We start from the raw sequence: 24,568 nt of genomic DNA on the forward strand, positions 1-24,568 counted from the left end.
CTGAGGTTGCACTCAGCCTTTTCCTTGGACCCGTGTTCCATCAGCCAGTCACTTGCCTATGCGGCCCTGTTTTCCTGTCTCCTCACTTTCCCTCTCATTTGCCCTACTCCTCCCCATCCCCATCTCTTACTCGAGCCATTACCATTTTCACGCCACCTGCAAGCGCCTCCCTTTAGTCCCTATGCAAGGTGAAGAGTCATACCATTCTCCTAATCAAGAATCTCCAACAGGTCTACATGCCTGTTAAAAAAAATTCCCACTCAACAATCGCATGCCCATCCCCCAGCTTCCCCTCCTGTCCTCTGTTTCCACATGTCCAGACCCTACTTGTCCTTCAGAGCCATGTGCGGATTCCTTCACTTCCATGCTGTTTCTCATAATGTCCCCTGATGCGAGTCAGCTCTCCCTGTGAAATCCCACGGCGCTGTGCCCTCCCTCTTTTGGGGACATGCGGTCCATTCTGCCAGCTCCATATTATTACCAGAAAGGAAGCTCATTAGGGTTAGGGTTTTCATCCTGCTCATCTTTCTATTCTAAATACCTGGCACAGGGCCACTTCCTTCCCAGAGCAGATGCCCTATAAATGTAAAATGAAAGTTCGTTGTGTCCTGTAAATAGTCATTACAGCGGTTCAAAGCTGTAAATCAGGCTTGGAATGTTTTTTCTGACTACAGAGCCCCACTGTCTTCTGGCCACCACGCTCACAGTAGATAGAGGTGCCCATGGGCATGTGCTCTTTTCTGTGAGGCCTCGTTTCAGCGTGTGCTGCAGCCCTCTCCCCTGACAACCTGAGAGCTCTTGAAATACAAGATCTGGTGATCTCTATAGTCAGCTGTGTAACACACAGTAGATAAAACATTGGTGATGGTTAAGCAAACCATGTATAAAAAGCTCATGAACCCGGAAGCACACCGAATCGCTCTCCAAAATAAAATTTTGACCATTGAGTTGAGTTGAAGTGAACCCAAGAAATACATATTAAGTGTCCTTGGGTTGGCACCTGGGTGTGAAAGCTAAGGAGTAAAATACAGATCTGGACACATTTTGGATGTTGCCGTATTTGGAAAATGGACCCCAGGATCTTCGCTGCCGCCTACGTGTTTTGGGTGTTCACCAGCACATAGACACACCCCTTGGATTCCTGTGCTTTCTTGTAACTTATTTTTGCACGTGAATGATTAGTAGGGAGCAGACAATGTAGCCTACAGAGTTTCCATCTTTCCTTCTCCTAGGTAGAGCTGTAATCTATTCCAGATGTAAAAGGAGTACGTTCAGTAGTAACAGTAGGAACTGAATTTGAAATGGACATTTCCAACCTGCTAGTAAAATCTAAAGAAGAAAATACATTACATTGGTGTTTTCTACTTAACAAAACAAAGTATGGAATCCTAGGCCGCTGCTATTCCATCACCAGTGGGGAATGTGCTGCTGGTCGGTTTGTCTCACAGTGGAAAGTCATTTGTACCAAGCTGCCTTCCCCATCCGAGAGAGAGTTGGTCCAGGTTAAGGGCACATTTTGTAGACAAAGAAAAGGTAAAGATGTAAGACTTCAGTCTCACCTGGTTTCTGCTTAAAACCCTCCAGTGGCTGTCTATGCCTTCGGAATAAATTCCAAGCTTGGCACAGAAACCTGGTATTTGGGCCAGTGTCTCTCTGGGATCATTCCTCACCCTTCCTCCCTCCCACGCACCCTGTTGCAGCCCTGCTGAGCCCTGCAGAGTCCTGCTGTCTCACACCCCAGGCCTTGCTAGTCCCTCTTCCTGGATCACCCTTCTCCACTTACCTGCACCCTCCTCATTACTCCATTCACTCAACTCACTTCTAATTTTTTTTAAGATTTTATTTATTTATTTTTAGAAAGGGAAGGAAGAGAGAGAGAGAGAGAGAGAGATCAATGTGCGGTTGCTGGGGGCTGTGGCCTGCAACCCAGGCATGTGCCCTGACTGGGAATCGAACCTGCAATGCTTTGGTTCGCAGGTGGATTGAGCCTGCACTCAACCCACTGAGCTACGCCAACCTGGGCAACTCACTTCTATTTATCCTGAAAAACTGAAGCTTGTCTCCTCCAGAAGCCTTCCTGACTCTTCCTGTCTGGTTGATGGGCCTCCCTTTTGCTCCTACAGATCTCTGAGCTCTCTTTGGGATGATAGCACCGATCATACTCTGTTGTAACCCTCTGTCTTTCCATCACCCCTAGATGGCCTGTGCCCATCAGTCTTGAAGGCACAGGCCATCATTTTAATTTTGGGTCCCCAGAGCATGTCAGATTACCTTGCATGCCATAGGCAGTCAAATGAGTTATTTGGGTGAATTCATCTAGCCTTAAGTGTTGATGTTTATGGTGCCACACATTGGCCACGGTACTCAAGGCTGAGTTACAATGGCAGGTCTAAGGCAGAGATCCTCAGGTTTCTCATACTGAGCATTGGGAAAATGCTTCGTGCTAAGCTAAGTTGAAATGCTCTCATTAGTCATGAGCTAAAAACCACGCAAGCTGAGAACTTTGAGGCAAAATTCCTCATAGATCATCGGGAGAACCAGACAGTCAACCAAGACATGTCAAATCAGGTGGCAAGGAGTGCTGTCAAGAGAAAGAACAAGGAAAAGGGGAGGAAATGACAGGTAGGGTGCTTTGGGAGAGGATTATTGATGATGGAGATGATTTATAGACCTACCAGTTGGATGCCCAAGGACCTTGCTGCAAAGCTGGAGGTGATCTTGAAAAAAATATGAAAGGACATAGACAACAGAATGGTTGCCAAGAAAGCCTGTAAAGTTTGGGAATTAATTTTGCTCTGACCAGCCTTTTTGTAACAGGGTGACTTGTGACCGTTCTTTGTTATCCAACAAAATGGGGGTGAATCATTGAATCGGTGGTGTTACTCAGGTGGAGCCCTGCCTGTGAGCTGAATCTAGGTCCCACACTCAGTCCGCCCCCCCTTTGCAGCCATCTTCACTTACACAATAAGCTGGCCAGTTGTTGCCGGAAGTAGCAATGCATTTGGTTTTGCCCAGAATCAGTCAGTCAAAAGCTAGCCGCCGAGCACCTACTGTGTGCCTGGAGCTGGGAAGAGTGTGCGTTATATCTGTTTCAAGCTCATGCCTTTTCATCCTGCTGTCCAGCTAAACAGACCAAATTCTTTCATCTGTGGGGAACACAACCAGTAGAGGCAAGTTATAGTTCAGTGCAAAATTATATGATGTAGGCTTTAACAGTGGTGGAACTGAGACCCCTAACGCACTCCCTAGGTGCCAGCCACTGTACTTCACACTCTGGTCTCCCGTGCCTGCCACAGCATCTGTGAAGTGGCCAGCGTTATCCTCTCCACTTTACAAATGATGACCAGAAATCTGCTTCACCAAGAGGCTCCACACAGTTAGGAGGAGGCTCAGGTTCGTGCCCCGGATAGCTGAGAAATCGCTGGTTTCCTAGTTCTTGGTTGTCCCTCCCACCTGTGTGGTAGGAAGTCATGTTTCCCATTTCATAAGGTCAAGGTGAAGATCAGTGACTGACCTTATGAAAAACACCTAACAATTGCTAGACATACCCCTGGCTAAGACAGCAGAAGGTGAACCTGGGTCTCACTCCCGGATCCCGCTGGCTTTGTGAGGGTGTACACCCCGCACCTGAGCTCGGCATCACCGAACAGTTTTCCCATGGGCGAGTCTAGAGTAAGAGCTGTCCCAAAGGAAGAACCTGGTGCTTTAGTAGTGACTAAAAATACAGCTTAACTCAGAGCCAGGATTTTTTTTACATTGCATGGGAATAGGTGAAAAGAAAAGAAAAAAGTACGAAACCCACTGGGTTTGTTGGTTCACAGACTCCCGCTGCTGGAGGACAATTTTAAAATAACTCTGCTTTGAAGTGTGGCTGTTCATTCCCGTTCCGGATTGACTGTTGCCTTTCGTACCTAATTTCCATGCCATCACTTGGAGCTCTCCGTGTATCTAAATATATGTGCTTACATTCAGATGTGTCCTTTCCTCTTGATTATCTCATCTTGTAAGAAATCTCTGCGATGGTTCCCTACCTGGGCCCTCTCTGCACCATTCATAGCCAGCCATACATTGTGACTGACTCCTTGAAGTCCGTAGGCATCTCTCCTCCGGGCGGGTCTTGAGGAGGAGGCACTGTGCCCTTGCCGGTGGCCTCTGAGCTCCAAATATCCCCTGAAGTTGCTAGCAAGCTCTCTGTGGTTGAGGCCAAGTCACTGATATAAAGGGGCTTTTGTACTCAACATTTGTCGCTGGATTTTCAGTGCGGTAAAGACATCTATGTATCTAAATGGACGGCAGGGAACCTTACTTCCTCATCACACAATTCAAAAGAGTCACAGGTTGAATTATGCATTTGGTATTGTAAGAGCTTCTCAATTAACAATGGCAGATGCCACGCAGAGCTTCCTCCGAGAGACATTAGAAAAAGGCTCCTTCGCCACACATTCGTTTCCCTACAAATATCTCCGGCCTATTTCAAGAATTTTTAAGAACACACTTTGAGGTCCAAATACTGTTTAGTGCAAAAGGAATACCTACAATGTTTGCTAATGACTATGGCAGAAAAAGAACATGTTTTCAAAACTGGGGCATGCAGGCGCCCCAGGTTATGTTCCTATTTCTCCTCTCACTGGCTGGGTGACACGAAGCCATGTCTGCTTTTCTGAGCCACTACAGGTCTTTGTGCAGAATGGATAGTCTGCACAGTACGTATCTGGAATGAGAGTGCATTCCTGGTGGAAAAAAATTGGTAAAACATTTTATGTAGTGGGAATGTAATATGCTAAATATCAGAAAGAAATCCATGAGGACCTTCTCATGGATTGCAGAGGGCTCTGTATCCATGGCCTTAGGAGTTGACTGCAGGAAGTCATGGTGCATTTACATGAAATAGATGGTACCTGTTACACCTGTGCATCTCATAAACATCTGTGTCTACCAGTGGGTCCAAAAGGGGAGAGAAAGAGAGTTGCACATAGAAATATCGAAAGTGGCTCCCAGATACCTGACATCATCTGTTTCAGAGTTTATACTTATTGCTAATTCAGGGTCAAAAACAGACATTATGCTTTTGGCTTCTTTGGATAGCCATAGATTAGTAATTTTGTTTCATTTGGATCCTCAAATGTTCTAGACCCAGGATTGTTTCAGTAGAAGTAGATCAGTGTTTAAGTGGGAAGGACTTATTAACCTCAGTATCCAAATAGAGACGGACATTTAGTTAGTTGGGTTTTCCTTTTAAGCCCCGGCTTGTGTGCCTCAGTGGACTGAGCGCCAGCCTGTGAACTGAAAGGTTATAGGTTCAATTCCCAGTCAGGGCACATGCCTGGATTGCTAGCCAGCTGCCCAGTTGGGGATGTGCGAGAGGACACCTATCAATGTTTCTCACACACATCTATGTTTTTCTCCTTCTCTGTCTCTCTCCCTTCCTCTCTCTTTAAAAATAAATGTTTTCTTAAAAATGGGTTTTTTGGAGCACTCTTTTTCAGTTTGAACTTTCTGGATTTGTGTAACATGTTCATTGAGCGCATGTTTCGAACTAGGTGCTGAGCTTAGTTCTGGAGAATATTAACTTTTTAAAATGTTACGGGTGGGTGGGTGGGTGGGTGGGTAGATGGTTGGATGGGTGGATATCTTGCTTGCAAAGAGACCCTTGCCTGTGGGAGGTAAAATAAATGAACCCCAGTGCAGCTGGATGAGAACTAATGGAAGAGCTCAGAGAGGAGATTGAATGCATGTACCTAGAAAGATCAAGGAAGATCTTCACAGCGGCGGTAAATTTGAACTGCGTTCAGTTTTAAGAGATGGTCAGTGTTTGCCAGGCTGAAAAGTAGGAGAAGCCATAGCACCGTGCAAAGGTGCAGTGAAAAGATGCATCCAGAATGAACCTTAGGCACTTCCCACGGGGCCAGCAGTCAGCACAGTGTACAGGGAGTGGGGTTATGGAGATGAGCATGGGTTTTGGAAGGTGGAGAGCCAGAGCACCAGGCCTCAGGTTGGACCTTTTTCTGTAAGAATGGGTGGGTACCACAATCATTACTACTTTTAGCGGGGGAAAGGAATCTTCGAGGAAACAAACCTTGAAAAGAGAAATCCAGTTAGGAACATCGCACAGTGGACATTCTCCACTCAAGCCACCCCGAGGGCCAGGACAACAGGAGCAGCAGTGGAGCGGTGTGGGTGAGAGCGAGCGCTCTTGAGGAGGTGGAACCCTCAGGACCACCCTTTCACCTGCCAACTGTGTAGAACGGGGTGGGGGGGGATGAGTCAAAGACTTGTTCTGATTTCATTGCCTGGTGGATGGTGATGCTGTTGGGTGGGGAAAATACAGACACAAATGGGCTTGTCCCCAAACTCAGGACCTAATGAGTTTAGTCCAGGAATCCTGTGTGTCTTAGGTCAGACTTGCCTGGATTCCCCCAAAACACAGAGAGGGTGAGAACAGGAAGTTTCACAAAACAAGCCTTAGACCCTTATAGTGAACTTCAAATATGATGGGACACTAATCGCAAAAAGAAAAACTTGCCCCTTTTTTTTTTTGCTGTGTTATTGTCAGTTTTGAAGACTAATTTTTTTGTTTGGTTTTGTTTCTTTCTCATCTATTCCCTGATCATATTTCAAGGTTTTGTTTTTACTCATCAGAATGACAGGAAGTTTTCAGTGTGTGTTTCCTTCAAGTTTGGCCTCAGCCTTATTTTCAGGACGAGGCATTTGTTTTCCCATTTGCTCCCATGACAACCAAGCCCAGAATTCCTATATATAGTCATCCAGCGTCCATTGTCCCCCTGGCCATTGTATCATAATCTTGTGCATCCAGGCCAGAGAACTCCACTGATGATAGAAGACAAAGAGGGGCCGGAGTCCTTGGCCTGGACAATTTCAAGGCATAATCAAAAGAAGGAAATAAAATACGTTGGCTGCCTCGAGAGATTTATGTTCCCTTGAGATGCTCTCCAGAAGGACGTGAAATGGACTGTGTTCCACAGCTTCACTTCTAATATAAATTTCCTTCTGGAATGTCCCATAGAAAGAGAACATTTTGAGGCTCTTTGAAGGGAATACTTGGAAAACTGCATTGGTGATTTGTAGTTGGTTTTCTTCTGTATGCCAGATTCTGCTCTATGTGAATAGTACTTAGTGGCCAGTGTGGCTCAGTTGGTTGAGTGTCATCCTGCAGACCAAAAGGTCTCGGGTTCAATTCCCAGTCAGGCTACATACCTGGGTTGTGGACCAGGTCCCCAGTTGGGGACACACAAGAGGCAACCACACACATTGATATTTCTCTCCCTCTCTTTCTCTCTCCCTTCCCCTTTCTCTAAAAATAAAAATAAAATACAATCTTTTAAAAAATATTTAAAGTATATTACAAAGTAAACAAGAAGTATCTTGAGAAAGAAAGGGTGTTCAATCACGTTTCAAAGGAATTCAGGTAAAACCTAAGAAACCTTTTTAAATAAGTAAAGTACTTGAGTCTGTGAATCCTCTTGACCACTCTATGCTACATATTTGTTCTCAGAACCTAAAAAAGACAGATAGATAGGTAGATGGGTAGATAGACAGACAGGTGAGACTAGAGGTAAGAAAGTTGTCCACAAATTCAGTCCAGTAAACATAATCCTTCAGTACCTTTATGAAAGGACCATGTGTCCTTGCGGCTGTGTAAGCACATAAGGTGCTGTTTTTGTCAGTCTTCACTGTGAGTTCTACAAGGGCAAGGGCCCTTGGCAGTAATTTTCACTGATACAGCCAAAGTGCTTCAAAGTGCCTGGCAAGTAGAAGGCTTGCAATAAATATTTTCTGAATTAATATAAAATGGGAGACAGACATACAGATAGATACAGTAGAATCTTTCTTAATTGAAGCAACCTGGAGTTTCTCAGTTATATGTGCAAGTTTCTTAATGCAGGGAATCCTTTTTTAAGTGCCTTCAAGCATTTTGTTTTCACTGAAAAGGCAAATGCATTTGTGCACCAGTGTTGCCATGTAGGGTCGAGTCCTGTGTATTGGAGTCTGGGCCCTTGGATTGGCTTGCCCCATTTATTCTCTCGCATAAACCAGTCACCTACATTGAATCATATGCTACTTCCAGTTTCAGTTTGTCTTCTTTTCTTTTTTTTTAAGTAGAATGATAATTTAGACATTTGCGGAACAGCCCGAGAGCGGAGTCCTCCTAGACTTTTATGTTCTCCTCAGTCTCTTAGAGTTGGTCTTGCCAAAACATCATTTGACAGTAATTTCTTTTCTTAGCAACTTAACTTTTCAAAGCATTCAACGTAGCTTTCGTAGAAGTGACACTTTTTATACCAACAGTTCATCATTGGAGATAATATTAATTAAGTTGAAGAAGCTCAGTAGCAAATATAACTGGTACAGGGAAGTTTGGGAGCAAGTAAAAACTGGTTCTTGGTAGCATCAACTCAACTGCTGGAAGCAGACATGGGAGGTGGCGGGGCTGCTGCAGAGTCGCCTGCGATGCCAGCCCGGACACTGTCGCCATGGTCTTCTGTGGTCAGGGTGACTCAGGGTCGAAGGCATTGCCCTGGCCATGCTGGTGGACATTGCTTAAGAGACCAGGTCAGTGTAATGTGAGGTCCAGTGAGGTCAGGGTGAGAGTCAAGAGGTGTATGTGTTGGCCATGCACAGAGGAGAGCAGGGTTCTGTCTGCACTGTTGGAGGGAATCTTCACAGAATAGGTGACGTTTCAGCTGACGTTTGAAGGGCGGGTAGGAACTTGCCAGACAAAAGAAGAGGTAGCGCACCAGATAGCCCCATCGAAGACTCAACCCCACTGATGACATAGTAGAATGTACAAGGAATTGGGAACTAGCTAAACTGTGTGGCTGGAAACGTGGACTAGGACCAGTATATGCAGGAGCTGTGTATAGTCTAACCCTTGAACATTGGGGCAGGCATGATCATATCATAATCATATAAGTGATATGTGTTATGTCTATGATGTGTATGCTGGCCAAGCTGGAGTAGATCTCAGAGGAAGGAAGAGCAGGTAGAAGGCTGTGAGAGTTGGCCATCTGGGACCTGAGGACCTGAATGAACAGTGGGAAGGGAGGCCAGGGGCTGGAAAGGAAATGATTGGAGAATGGGTCCTGACATACGTCTCTAGAACAAGGTGCCTGGCTAAATGTGCTGCTACAGGAAACGTGTAACAGTGTGAAGGAAGATTCTCACAACTTGAGCCTCAATGAAGGGATGAGCCATTTCACTGGCAATCAGAACACAAAAGGAGGTGTGTGGGCAAAGGTGTCCGTTTTCAGCACATGGCGTGTAAGGAGTCCATCAAACGTCAAGCTTGAAAGAGTTCCAGCCTCACATGCAGACTCACATCATCTCGCAGCTCACTGGGTTTGCCATGGCCGCGGGATTCTCGGTCTTGTCACTATAGATACCGGGGTCACTGTCACATGCGTGAAAATGCTTAGGCTATTTCTGGCCTTTGCCTAAATTAATTAGCAGTTGTATGATAGAAGCTCCATGACATTCCAAAGTTCTCCTGGCGAATAACTAAAGTATGTCCTTAGCTGCTCTCTCGTCATCGTTACTGTGCCATCTCAGATGTTCTATAATTTCTTGGCTAGAAAGAGTGGACTGTATTTCCAGCATATTTGGGTCCTACTCCTACCTCCCATACTTTGGCTATTTGCAGTATTTGTGGTTAAATTACCCATAGGTAATGTTCTATTTCTGATTCCTTACACCACCAAACTTGAGTTGCCAAATCACCTGTTTTTCTGAAGAAAATTACAAACTGTGCATTAGTTTGAACTTTCTGTGCTGTTTTAGAACTTGAAAATTTAAAATTCTCCCTTCTGCAATCTATTGCACCTTCTAACGTATGTATTTTTTGTTCATACTTTTCCTCTGATCTTCATTTCTTTTCCATATAGGAATTAAGTTACTTTTTTTGTCGTTGTGATGAGAATGTAGTTGCTTCAATATCGATTTAGAACGTAAGGTGTAGGTATGGTGAACGGAATTATTGAGTATCTCCATGTCTAGCGTTGCTTTCATCAACACACTGACTAATGCTGGTTAATTTATTAATGGACACTTAAGGTTCTCGTGACATCCTCCCTCTCTCCCTGGTGCCTACACTCCCTCAGATCACCAAGTGCAGATTTCTTTTTCTCCCCCTCTTAGCTCTTTACAGACGTCTCTATTAAGACTTTTTACATTGTATCACAGTCTGTTGTGATACAATGTAAACAGATCCATTGCGGTACAATTGTAACACATCTGTCTGAGACAGGGAGCTGCTTGAAATCAGGGTCCAAGTCCAACTGTCCCAGGACAGGGTCTCCCACTGATGCTCAGTAAATATTTGCAGAGCAGATGGGTGTAATTTAAATCATTTGCTTCCTGACCACCTCTGACATGCACTTGCCTAAAACCCTTTGTCTTTTATTTTTCTCCTGGTACTTGGTTCACAATGACCAGAGAGCCTCTCCCAAGTTTGCTCCGAAAGCTCAGATATAATTAAATGGGGTTGCTGGCACCAAGGCACTTTTCCTTTTTCACTCACAGCCTCTATGCGGCTGCAGAAAATTGAGAATTGATCCTCCTGTGCGGCTTCCTTTTTGGACCTCTCAGTGCACGAGGGGGCTGTCCTCTGCAGCTCCCACAATGTACTGCCCCACTGATTCTGACTCTTCCTGGTGTCTTCCTTAATCTTGCAATAGTTAAACTCTCCTGTTACTGTCCATTTGTTCTCTCTGCCTCTTTCATTCCTTCAGCCAATGGAGTAATTCGCTAGACGTGGAGTAGGCCAAATTTTCATAACAGCCAATTACTCTGCTCTCTCCCCTGGTAGATCCAAGTTCCTAGAAGGCACCCCTCGCGTCTCCTTTGACTTTGAACTTGTAGCACCAGCACATGGCCTTGGCACCAAGAGGGTGTTGCTAAATGTTTGTAGAATCAGAATATTTGAGAAAGTTTCACTCTCTCAGGCTTACAAGTTCACCTGTTTATCATTTGCCTTTGTAAAATCAGATTTCCTATGACTGTTTTTGTGCTAATTTTTGGAGAAAGGAAAAAAAAAACCTTCAAACTGATATTTACCTGGGTTTGGCTAGGATCCTGGGGAGCTGGAATTAGAGCAAGAAATTCCCCACTTCTCTGGGAACACGACTAAGTGACTAAGCGAGAGGGATGGGAGGCCTCACCTGGAACTCATTCCTGCCCCTGGTTTGAAACCCCCGGCTGTCTGAGAACCACCTGAAAACATCCTGTTTCCCATTTGCATTTGTGTACCTTTCTTTTCCTGGCCAAATTCCACCTCAGAAATTTCAGAGCATTATTTTTGTTAGGGCCATTTATGAAGCATCTCACTGCAGCACGCCATGTGGGCGGGTGCATTCCCAGCTCTGGGCATTTCCCATGCCTACCTGTGCAGTGTGCTTGTAGAAATGTCTCCTGTGTAGTCTCCCAACCTGCCTGCCACCCCCATCCCCCGACTTTCTAAAATATAAAGCATTTTGAATATTTTTCTTTCCCATGAATCTTACTTTATTCTTTCCCAGGTGCTGTGAAATGCTTTTTTAGTGTTTTGTGTTCAATTTCATGTTATTTTTTAAATGTTCTGTTATCGTTTCTATCTATTCAGTTGTGTCAGCCTTTCTGCACCTTCTCTGTCTGTCCTCTCTGCTTTGTGTTTGTTGCTGGTGAAACACTCAAATGTTCTTCCTCGTTCTTCTGATTTGCGTCACGGGACCCCAGAGGTCACCACTGGGAGCAGGTGTCTGACAGACGAGACTCAGACTTCAGAGTCATACAGATCTTTGTTCAGATTCTACCTCTGCCTCTTCTTAGCTGTGTGACCAATCACCCTCAGCCTAGGCGACCTCATCGGTAAAGCTGGGGTGGGAACCTGCATTGCTCACTCACCACAGTTGTGAGAATTAATTGCTGGCTGCTCAGTAAACCCCAAACCCATGCCCACAGCCACTGTGACCATCCATGCTAAAATTCCAGTTTGATCCTGATTTTACAACATATTCTAAGTTTCTGATTGTAGACAATTATCAAAACAGATAGCTATCTATAACTGAATTAAACTTATTTTATAACTACAAATAGTTATAACTTAATCCCTACAACTTTGTACATAAATGAAGTCATAAGTCAGAGAATTAAAGTCCCTTCTGAGAGCCCTGGCTGGCATAGCTCAGTGGATTGAGTGCAGGCTGCGAACCAAAAGGTCGCAGGTTCGATTCCCAGTCAGGGCACATGCCTGTGTTGCAGGCCGAGTCCCCAGTGGGGGCCACATGAGAGGCAACCACACATTGATGTTTCTCTCTCTCTCTTTCTCCCTCCCTTCCCCTCTCTAAAAATAAATAAATAAAGTCTAAAAAAAAGAAAGAAAGGACAAAATGTGTGAATTTTACCTTGATAAATGAATTAGAATTTCTTGGAAAAAAAATAAAAGTCCCTTCTGAGACTGCATGTCTCAAGGTTGGGTTGGGAATGTCTGGACCGACTGTGGCCTGTGCTGTTGGTTCCTTTGTGGGTATGAGCTGCTGTATGGGAGATAAAGATAGAACTTGCACGACCTGGAGTTGGGGACAGAGCTTCCCACTGGATTCACACTCCTGTGCTTCCGCTGCTGTGTTTTCTCCTGACCTCAGATCTGGCTCAAGCGCAGGCTGTTGTCCCTTTTCTTTCTTTTAGCCCAAAATGAAAGAAAATTTTCTTAATGATTTTTAACTGAGGTAGTATGCCCTTCACCGCTAACAATCTGCTTGTCTTCTAACCTGAGCACAAAATGATCCTATTCCTGCTCTTCTGCCTGTGCGTGATGAACAAACTAGAATTGTTTGTGCCTTGGTAAACGGGCTCTTTAAAGACCAGTGGAAGCATACACGCTCATGTCTTTGTGACTTCAGTGCCAAAGCTGTATGTCATTCAAAACTCCAAGTGGAGAGAAAGAGAGTGTGTCTTGGCACCAGAGAGGCAAGTAAAGTTCTTCTAGGAGGACCCCAAAACCTGTAACCTGGGCGTTAGTACAGATGAGTCATGAAGTGGTGGGATTTGCTTACTTTTGTAAATACACCTGTCTGTCTGATATAACCAGGCAATAAAAGGAGTTTATAACTCGGATACATATGCCTTTCCTGTTGCATTGCCATTTTCAGAACAGTGAGGAGGAGCCTCCCTTTCTTGGAGTGCTTCACCCACCACTTTGTGCATTTTTATTTCTTCGGGTTTCCTATAACATATAAATACTGGAGTTAAAATGTAGAATTCCCTCTTTTCTTTTTTAAGATGAATGGAATAATATGCTATCGACCCTAGAGACAAGAAAAATGTCTCTAGGGTCAGGTTGAAGAAGGTGCCTTCCCTCGGAGGGATCTGCTGGGTCGATTTATGGAGAATGGACGGCTGGCAGGCAGCAGGACCTGGCTTTGGCCTCACTGGTCACAGAATTTCTATTCTGAAGAGCTAGGAGGGGGCCAGGATGCACCCGGGAGAGGGAACAGGGGCTTGTCAGGGATGCCGGTGCTACAGTGCCCAGCCCGCAGCTTGGGCCTGTGTTAACGAGAGAGGTGGGGTGTGTTTGGGGTTTCATTGTGCCTGTGTTTTAAGCAGAAACTAGTCTTTAGGGCTGACATAGAAAACCTCTCTGAACAATCCGTGAAATGGTAAACAAACCTGCTATTGAAAGGAAGAATGAGAAGTTGACAATGGCGTTATTGTGATCCTGAGTGGGTTCATCAGCTGAGGTTGAGGAATAAAGAAAAGGGAGATAAAAGAATCGGGTGGAATGAATTCAGTCTTGTCCTTCCTTTCTTCCTTTGTCTTCACTTTACACCTGGTAATGAACCCAGGGAGGTTTGGAGATATATTGTTCAACTTTCCTTTTGTTTTGTTTTTGTGTGTGTGGCAGGCTTGTTTACAATTTCCAGAGGGGTTTTTCTCTGTCGTGAGGAATACAAATGGGAGTGGGGGGCGGAGGGGGGGGGGGGGCGCGGCAGTGGACAGGTCAAGAAGCAAAGAAAGTAGTTGAGTGTTTTAAAGGCAGGAGGTGCCCTCTCGGTAAGGGAGGCTGCTCTGATGGTGTTTTCCTTTCCGAAGAGGCCAACGGGATGGATGGTACTGGTTTCATCAAATAGGGGTTTTACAGAATTCCTCCGTGCCCCGCCTGGGGGAATCCGTGCTTTAGAAAATTAAGTGTCCATCACGTCGAGAGGAGGCTGGTACAGTTTCTCTCCCCTTTCCCTTCTGCTTCTTGAAAGGCTTAAGAAAAGAGCCCTTTGTTTTCTTTTCAAGGAAAGTCACACTGAAACTCATCTGTGTGGTATTCCTGGGCTTCATCGTGTCCTTCAGGGACAGCTATAGGTTACACAGGACCGTGCTGTTGAATTCCTAACCTCGACATTCAAAGCAGCGTGTTAGGAAAAGGCCTAAAACCTTTCTTTTACTTTTCTCTCTTTTAAAAAGCAATCAGTCATTTATTTATTTTCTAGTGTAAAGAAGAAACTCAGGTTTTTCCTCTCACTTAGGTCTGATGGCTCCACCCCATGCCATTGAAGCTTCTCGGGAGTGAGATTTGTGCCTGTCATTTCCGACATTTTCCTCCGGATGGCAAACTTGAAAATACCTTTCAGGGAAACTTGTTTGGAATTCCATTTTAATGCGATTTATGAATAAATCTCCATCTTAATGCTGACTAAGCTTTAAACGTCCATTCCCGGGCAACACTATTGGATTTTTATATTTTAAATTTTAAATCGCTTGACTGGGAAGGCATAAAACATTTTTATATTTGTGGGTGCCATGTGCTTGAGCATTTCTGTTAAAGACTTTTTTTTCTTTTTTTTTTTTGGTGGGCTTGAATAATTCCAGGCTGCAAAGGGGGAGATATTGCATCATCCACTTGCTTTTCTCAGGTTGAGTCCTGTGTACATTATGTGGGTTTATTTATCTCACCTACAAGGACGGCTGTGCTGTGGCAGCCTGTTGCCACGCTGCAATTTCCTTTTAAAAAAAAGTGTACTTTCTTCCTTCACTTTGAAACCTTTAACCTCAGAATTTTATTTTTAAATGGTATGAGCCCTCCAAGTCAGATTAAAAGACGTCACACTTCCTCCCTACCTGCCTTTCCCCAGATAAGTGTTGTAGAATGTAAGTGAGGAGGAAAGATGGGCTCATAGCCATCCCCTTTTTTTAAAAAAAAAGGACTCAAAACAAACATCAGGGGTTTCAAGCATCAAACCTCCACTGTGTTCTGTGTGTCCGGTGTCGTCCCGTTCCACCCCCAACCCCTCCCCGGTCTGTCTACAGACTCATCCTACTCGGAGCCTCCAGATGTGCAGCAGCAGCTGAACCACTACCAGTCCGCGGCCCTGGCGAGGAACAACAGCCGCGTCAGCCCTGTGCCTCTGCCCGGAGCTGCTGGGGGTGCCGAGCCGAAAACCGAAGCTGTTCTCCATTGCGAATTCTGTGAATTCTCCTCTGGCTACATCCAGAGCATCAGGCGCCATTACAGGGACAAGCATGGCGGGAAGAAGCTCTTCAAGTGCAAAGACTGCTCTTTTTACACAGGCTTTAAGTAAGTGGCATGAGAAACAGCCTCAGAAAAAGAGGTGGCTGTACCTGCTCCTCCCCTCACCACACTCTTCTTACACCCTCCTACCTGGAGCTCACAGGAGCCCCCACACCCTCCAATCCCTAGGGTGATGCAGGGGTTGGGTCCAATCTTAACCAAAAAAAGGCTAGTTCCAGAAGACTGCTTTGGGGTTTGTGGAAGGGGTGAAGGAGCTATATCAAAACAAATTAATTTAAAAATCAAAGCAAAGGGCGACCAGGCAGTGTGAGATCATGGCAAAGGATTTCCCCGGCCCAGTGCGTGAAGCAATGAGCATTTTCCCTTGAGAGCACCGTCCCTGTCTCTCTTCCCCTTTACTTGTCTTTGGAAAAAATATGTTCTTGAAAGTCGAAGTTAAGGGAGAACATTCAGCAATAGTGACTTCCCCACTACCCTTGTAGAGTCTTACTTCTTAAGATCACGTTATTTAGAAAATCCAGAGAATCAGGACTCCAGCACTGTGGAATGTAAACAGGAGTGATCATAGAGTGATAGTTCCAATCTAGAAAAAGATAATCCACTGTCACCTTTGCTCCTCTGTGTGACAGCACCCTCGAACTAAAGAATGGACGGCTTCCTATCCTTTCATCTAAATCCGGTGATTTAATCTCATCCTGTGAGTTACCGTTTAGGTTAGTGGTTATGAGTACAGAATGTGGGGCCTGACTGCCTGAGTTTGAATCCCAGCTTTGCTCCTTACTGGCTGTGTGACTTAGGACAAGCCACTAAGCCTCTCTGTGTCTCCAGTTCCTTATCTATAAAATAAAGATAATAATAGTATCCACCTCACAGAGCTCTTATAAGGAATAAATGAACCAATATAACTAAGTGCTTAGAATAGTGCCTGGCACAAAGTAAACACTAGTAAACGTTTTATTATAGAGAAAAGGCTGAAAAATAATAGCATTATATGCCATGTTACAGATATAAAGCTATTATTATTTGCTCCTGTCCCAATTAAGACCTGAGCCTTCCGCCACTGCAGGCTCCACACAGAGAGGCTGGCGAAAGTGAGCTTCACACCCAAAGGAAAACATGAATTGGAAGAATAACAAGTGTCTCTTCCAGCAACATTGTAGTTGCTTGGATTTGATGGAAAATGTGCTGTCTCTCTGACTCTTAACTTGGCTCAGTTGTTTTGCAGATAAATATGTATGTGGCCTTAGAAATGAGAGAAGGCTACAAGGGCCCCGATAACGAGGGCGAGCTGACAAGTGTGCGTGTCTCCCCAGCGAGAAGCCCTTGGGTTAATAAGAGGATCTCGCCCATTCAGCTCTTGGTTTCATCCATTTTTATGAGACATTTAGGGCTCTGTACACAGTGAAGTTTTGAGAAGGGGGAAGGGGGAGGCAACCGTACTCTTCCACCTTCGAGCCCTACAATAGCGGAGTCAGTCTACCTGGTTGTCAGCGTTGTGACCTCTGCCCGCCGCCTGCAGAGGGCCGTGCGGCAGCTGGTAAATCAGCCCGCTTTAAAATAGTCCCTCTCTTCCCAGGCACCAGGAGGCTACGTCCGTCCTCCTAGGGATTTTGTCCTGTTTTTAACAGGCAGTGTTTCCTTTTCAAGAAGGAAGTGTTCGGTAGACTCAGAAACAGAAACGATGGGGCCGGGGACTGGGTGAAAAGGTGAAGGGGAATCAGTAATATCGTGTTCCGTCTGCACGCTGACAGAGGAGTATTGGAATTAGTGGGGTGATCACATTGTAAGGCATAGAAATGTTGGATCACTATATTGTACACCTAAAACTAACAACTAATGTTATAGCAACTGTCCTTTTTTAAAAAAAAAGAATAAAGTCTTTGAGAAAATCCACCAAGTCCTGAACCCAGCTAAGTGTCCAAATTTCCAAAAATGAGTGACCGCTGCATGACAGTGTCGGTTACTGGGTGAGGGACAGAGGGGCGGAGGAAGGCGCAGTCAGCAAACAGGATTACGTGGGTGGTTTGGCCCCTCGGGCCAGGGCGTCTCACCGGGAAGCGCTGCAGGAAGGTTGCGGGCGGGGGCTGGGAGCACGTGAGTGAAACGATCCTTTTCGTACTCATCGCCCGGTCTCCCCACCTCTCTCCCAGATCTGCTTTTACTATGCACGTGGAAGCCGGGCACTCGGCCGTTCCGGAGGAGGGCCCCAAAGACCTTCGCTGTCCTCTCTGCCTCTATCACACCAAATACAAACGCAACATGATCGACCACATCGTGCTGCACCGAGGTAACCTTCCTTCCTCTCTCGGCTTTCTCGGGGTGCTTGCGGGGGGGGGGGGGCGGCACAGGTGGTCTCACAGGGATGCATTCTCAAGGTGGTAGTGGCACCATGGCCTTGGTCCCTGGTTCCTCACCTTTTCTCCGGGCAAGAAATCACAGGGATACCCACCAGGACATTCGACAGGGTTAAAAACAGACCTTCCTGCCCAGAGGACTTCCTCCCCCTGGAGGGAGGCCAAGGCGATGGATCCTGCGGTGAGCACTTCTGCAGGGCTCCCCAGAGTACGGGATTTTTACATTGAGTCCTTGGCTCCCACAGCCTCGCTCGGGAAGGAGTGAGTGAGAAAGAGAATGGGTGGCTGAAGGCTCATTCTAAAATGCAAAGAATTCTATCCAGGGGTGTCAGGCTCATTTTCACCGGGGGCCACATCAGCCTCACAGTTGCCTTCAAAGGGCTGAATGTAATGTTGGGACTGTGTAAATGTAACTACTCCCTAACTAGGGGCAAGGAGCTCGGTGCTGCCGCTGGGGGATAAAACAAGGTGGAGGGCTGGATGCAACCTGCGGGCCTTGTGTTTGCCACCTGTGCCTTAATGGAATGAGACTTTTGGAGGGAGGAGGGTGTGAGCATATTTTACATGTGGGAGAGATTCTTAATAAGCAGTTCTTTGGAGGCAGACCAAAATGATGATTTCCAAAGCAGAATGTGGAATTTCCCTTGAAATGGAGCGAGAGAAAATTCTTAAGAGTCAGAGTGGCCTGATAAATATTAGAAAACCCATAAGCTTTGGATTTAAATTCCGGCCTCAAAGCCTCCTGTGTTGAACCTCTGTCTCATCTGCAAAAAGAGATGATGGTGAAGCCTGTGAGATCCCATGTAAAGTGCCTACTGTGTTCCCTAAGGGCCATGTCGCTGGGTGCCCCCTATATGTTGGTTCCTGTTTATAAACAGGGATCCTTCTTTTAAGTTCTTTTTGGTTTTTCTTTGAGTTTGCTCTTGGCCAATTAAAACACTGTTCAACACCAGGCCTCTTCTGCATTGGAAGGGAAAACAGGTTTATATGAAAACGAGTTTGTCATGAAAAGGTGCATGCCAGAGGTGGATGGGGAAAGGATGACAAGGACACCCGCTGCCGGCCTGTCTGGCTGTTCCCATCTACCGATCTTCCCATCTGTCCTCCATCCCTCCCCGCCCACCTTTTAAACTTCCTCCTCCTTCCCATCGTCCTCCCTTTGCCTCTGTCCTTGGAAAGCTTCTCAGTCTTGGCCACTCACACCTCAGAAGCATCATAGTTGTCTTTCGCTGTCCTGCTGAGATGTCTTCCACTCTGAAATGCTAGATGTTTTGGGGTGCTATGCAAGTTTCCAACATTTCCCCAGAGCCACTGCTGCATGTTTTTTGTGACACGTCACCCACCTCTGCAGCAGATCCCGTGAAAGGCTCACCATCAGCACTCTCAGATTCCCCTCTGATGGCACATGCGTGCGTGGCTGGCAAGGATGTCGTCCACCCATGAGCTGGGAGAAGCAGCATAGGGACAGTTAGGCAGGAATTCTTGGCCTGAGTGGTCCCACCTGTTGTTCTGCCTTAGTCACCTGGCTTCTGGTGACCGTGTGTCACAGTGACTCTGCGCTCCCCTCAGAGGTTGGGGGGAGCCATGAGTACTGTTGCTGCTGTGCAGGTGGAAATGATGAAACCTCGCTTCTGTGGTTGATTCCCTTATTTCCCAGATTGCTGCCAGGCAGGATCAGAGTGATGCCCAATGAACTCTATGACTTTCCTTCCCTGAGCTGAACATTCAAGAAAGGGGGAGGCAAAGAGAGAGTTGAAGTGTGCCTTGCCTTGCTGGATGGCTCAGTTTGTTGGAGTACTGTGCTGTGTACCAAAAGGTCGCAGGTTCAATTCCCAGTCAGGGCACATACCTAGGTTGTGGGTTTGATCCCTGGTTGGAGTGTGTATGGAAGGCAACTGATCGATGTTTGTCTTTCATATCAGTGTCAGTCTGTCTATCTGTCTCTCTCTCTTTCAAGTCAATAAAAATATCCGCAGGTCAGAGTGAAGGAGAGATGAAATGCTAACGGTCATGTACACACACTTGGAGCATGACACTTGACAAAGTGCTTCTTACACACCCAGTGTCACTTTACCTTCCAACAACACATGAAGGATAATACTATTACCTATAGTTTTATTTGACATATGGCAAAGTTGAGAAAAATGACTTGTTCTATAATTTTGTGTAGTTATTTGTGGTTGTTTCACAAAGGGTTTACCTTAAAGGCATTAATGCAGAACTATAAGATTAAACACCAGTGAGGAAATTGGGGCAAACGCAAAATAGAGAGAAACCAGTAGAAAGTTCACCTGAAGGTATGACTGAATTCACCAAGGGTTTGGACACTCAGGGCGCCAGGAGGTATGGGACAGTTGGCAGCAGTGGGCTGCACATTTTGCCCCGAGATCCCTGCCTATCGTGGGAGAGAAGAAAATAGAATCAGTCGAATTTACACTTGGTTAGACTTTTGAAATTTTGTTCAGGAAATTTCCAGGAATCCTTGACACTGAAACCTGAAAGGAATTTCTCCAGCAAATTGTCCTAAAGGGGACCGTGTGTGACATAATGCATGGTGTCCCCACCGTAAATGCAGTGGTAAGTCCCCAGGGCCCACGCCAGCTGAGAGAGTTCAGCCCGAGGTCCCCACCCAGTAAGTGGCAGAGCTAGGAGCCAGCCCCAGTCCTCTGACCCCCTTCCCCATCCATCATATTGCCTGCCACTGTTTATTTGTACAGATAATTTGTAGTAAAAGAGGCACCTGAATATATAAATATCAGCCTTATTGGGGTGAGAAAGTGTACAGTCTAGAATGAACATGAGAGTTTGAGGGCTGGTAGTAATAATGACGGTGTTAACATCAATAACTAGAGTTGCTGTTACCAAGTGCTTATGTAGCAGGGGCTCTGCTAAGTGCTTTCCAAATGTTGTTTTACGGAATTCTCACAGAACACTGTGTGGTGGGTATTACCACTATCCCTGAAAACAAGGGGAAAACCAGGGTCAGAAAGACGGAGCGCCTTACCTAGGGCCAAATGACTGATAATTGACGGGATCCGAACCAGGCTTGTCCGACACACACTCCTTGCCTTTAACCACCAGACATCACTGTCTCGCCCTCAGGAAGGTGGTTGGTGTCACTCTGCTCAGCCTCCCAGGGTCTGTGGCAGTTGGGCCTCGGGATGGGGCTATGTGTGGAGTGGGAGGTCAGACACAAAGCCCACTGGACCACAGATGGCAGGGTGCTCCAGGACAGCCACGTCTGCCACCTGTGTCCTGGCCTGGCTTTTGTGTCCGCCCCAACTCAAAACGGTAACTCCGTGGGAAGCTGGTCTGGACAAGTCAAGAGCCAGGGCTGAGTGTCTGTCAGTCTTACAGTTTCTAGTTGGGACTGATCTCAAAGTAAGCAGATGTGGCTCCCTCTGCACCTGTGCCCTCCTTGTTCTGTGGATGAGTAAACATCTTTGGTCTCTAGGGCCTGTAGAAAGACATCTTTCCGAGGCCTTAGTTAATTAAAATACTTGGGATGAAAGGCAAGAAAAACAACTGAACGAACTGGTCCTGAGACTGAACTACTACTTGCCAAAATAGAATTTCCTTAGCTTTTTATCCAAACAAATGGATGCATTTAAACAAGGAGGAAAGAAAAAGAGAACCTATTTCACTCACGGGAAATCTGAATGAAAAATACTCATGGATTTATGTTGGCTGTGGCAGAAGAGAACATACTGTTCATTCATGCATCCAGCAAGCATTCATTATTTGCCTGTTACAAGCCATGCTATGCTGGGTTCTTTGGGTAAGATGGGGTTTTTAAGACCTAGCACCAGCCTTCCTCAAGGTGAGGAATGGTGCGTAAGTATGTATCAGAGAGTGAGTGAAAAGTACCTTAGTGGCAGATATACTTCTGTTTGGGGTGAGAAAGGTGCAGGGGGTATGGTTTTCAGGCAGTCATAATGACATTTCAACAAACAGAGGACAAAGTGAGGTACAGTAATTTCCCAGGTGGCTTAAAACAACAAAAATGTATTTTCTCACCAGCCTGGACCCTAGAAGTCTGAGATCAAGGTTTCAGCAGGGCTATGTTCTCTCTGAAGGCTCTAGAACAGAATCCTTCCTTGGCTTTTCCTAGCTTCCGGTGGCTTCTGGCATTCCCGTCCTCGTAGCTGCACCATTCCAGTCCCTGCTTCTGTCTGCACCAGCCTTCCTCCCTGTGTGGGTCTCTCTGCACTCGCCTCTTCCCATAAGGACACCAGTCATTGACTTCTCCAAAGAGGGCATGCAGATGGCCAATAGACATGAAAAGATATTCAGTGCTACTAACCATCAGAGAGATGCAAATTAAAACCACACTGAGATAACACTTCATGCCTGTCAGAATGGCTATCATCAGTAAATCAATAAACAAGTATTGGCGAAGATGTGGAGAAAAGGGGAGTCTTGTGTACTGTTAGTGGGAATGCAGATTGGTGCAGCCATTGGTGGAAAACAGTATAGAGTTTCCTCAAAAAAAATTGAACTACCATATGACCTAGCAATTCCACTTCAGGAAATATATCCCAAGAAACCCAAAACACTAATTTGAAAAAATATATGGCATAGAGCAAAAGTAGGTTTATGATTGTGAGTATGTGGGACAGAGTTTATTCTTATATTACTTATTAATTATTGTATTATTTTCCATACAAACAAGTGTAAACCTACTTTTGTCCCACCCTGCAAGTACTGCTGTGTTCACTGCCGCATTATTAACAAATAACCATGATATGGATGTAACTCAAGTGCCCATCAGTAGACTAATGGATAAAATGTAGTGGTACACACACACACACACACACACACACACACACACACAATGGAGTATTACTCGGCCTTGAAAAAGAATGGGATCTTACTATTTGTAACAGTATAAATGGACCCAGAGGGTATTATGCTAAGTGAAATAAGTCAGACAGAAAAAGGCAAATGCTATATGATTTCACTTATATATGGAATCTAAAGAGCAAAATAAATGAACAGACAAAATAGAAACAGACTCATAGATACAGAGAACAGACTGGTGGTTGCCAGCGGGGAGAGCGATTGGGGTGCTGGGTGAAAGGGGTGAAGGTACTAAGACATACAACTTGGAAGTTACAAAATAGTCACGGGGATATAAAGCATAGCACAGGAAATATAGTCAACATTATTGCAATAACTATGTACAGTGCCAGGTGGATACTTGAAATATCAGGAGGAGGGACCACTTTGTAAAATATGTGATTGTCTACCCACTATGCTGTGCACCTGAGACTCATCATTGGATTTAGAGCTCGCTCTAATCCAGTGTAACCTGATCTTGACTATTTGCCTCTGCAAATTCTTTATGTCCCAGTCAGGTCAGATTCTGAGGTCCCAGTTGGATGTCCTTTTCTGCGAGACACAATTTAACTCACTACAGAGTGATTTCACAAATCACTGTGGTGAGGGGAAGCAAGATGGGTTTACAGAGGGGTGTTCAGGTGCTTTGAGGGGAGCCTGAAGAAACTAGGGGGCCAGGCTGAAGATGTATGTTCCCGCCAAATGATGGAGGGCTTGGCTACCAACATGGGAGTTTGAACTTGACTCAGTAAACATATGGGAAGCCAGGGGACTTGATGAGACACCGGATGAACACTAAGTTAGCACAGATTGGCACAAAGGACTGGTAAACCCATCTCTTTGAGGAACTATGAACTTGGGTCAGATCAACACTTCAAGAGGTTAGCCATGAGGAAAAAATCAACCACCGAGGCTTTTGTTTTAAGGAGAAAGTTGGTGGTAAGACTTTTGGTGGGTTTTCATTCATGCAGCAAATATTTATTGAACACCCACTGCATGCTAGCATTGTTCTAAGCTCTTGGGACACAGCCATGAAGAGTCAGGCAAGGTTTGTGCACTGAAGTAACTTGAACTTTAATGGGAAGAGCAACGACAAACAAAGGAATAGTTTCATGAGGCTATTTCCATTGAATTTATCACCACTGGGAGTACGATGCCTTAGACATAGCTTTGCCTGTATGTACCATGGGCACCTACAGTGAACCTGAAAAATTGGACACAGGTTGAATTATCGAATGAAACAGATTTTCCAAATATTTACGTTATCATTACGGAGCTGTGTAATTTACTGATACTGGCCTCCAGTTGGCATATGAGCGTAAAATTTCTGTTTCCCAACCTATAGCCCCAATACTTAGACAAACACTGAGTTTAACTGAAACTTTCAGGAGGGTGTCTTTTGGACTAGAACTAAACTCCCCTAATTTATCCAATCAGTATCATTTTTCTTGAGGGGGGAATCTACGGTGAGATGGACAATGTGTCATTTCATTCAGTGGAATTACATGTCATTCCACCCCCATCAAATACATTTGCCTATTCTAATTAAAGGTACGGTTCCCAGCTCTGTGGCTTGAGGGTGGTAACCTGGCTGACATGAAAACCAAATAACTTATTGGAAGCCATTGTGCTTATGTTTATGTGTCTCATTATGGCTATGTTTGTGGATGGTTTTCTTTAAAGAAACTGTTGTTATATTCTTAACGGTTTTCTAGTACTCACCCTTGACACTTGGCTGGTTGAGAGGGAGGAATGGGTGGGTCTTTGGTTTGGCCCAAAGAGGGACTGGGTGCTTTAACATGATCATTTATTTGCCTGTGAAGTTTGTCGGAGTGAAAGACTTCCAAATCTGTCCCTGCCT

At 45.4% G+C, this 24,568-nt stretch overlaps 1 protein-coding gene across 11 annotated transcripts in view; it reads left to right on the forward strand.

Moving 5' to 3' along the window:
* Positions 1-24,568, forward strand: part of ZNF462 (zinc finger protein 462) — a 139,698-nt gene that overhangs the window by 87,253 nt on the left and 27,877 nt on the right. For all 11 annotated transcript variants that reach the window (XR_006785850.1, XM_045840191.1, XM_045840192.1 and 8 more), the window contains 2 exons: positions 15,292-15,559; positions 17,665-17,801. Coding sequence is in view for 10 of the 11 variants with exons in the window: in XM_045840191.1 (XP_045696147.1) it covers positions 15,292-15,559; positions 17,665-17,801 (405 nt within the window). In the remaining variant the exon portion in view is untranslated. The remainder of the gene's footprint in view (positions 1-15,291; positions 15,560-17,664; positions 17,802-24,568) is intronic.

Source organism: Phyllostomus hastatus, unplaced genomic scaffold, assembly GCF_019186645.2.
Source record: "Phyllostomus hastatus isolate PE091 unplaced genomic scaffold, TTU_PhHast_1.1 phas_contig_34, whole genome shotgun sequence".
NCBI lineage: Eukaryota > Metazoa > Chordata > Mammalia > Chiroptera > Phyllostomidae > Phyllostomus > Phyllostomus hastatus.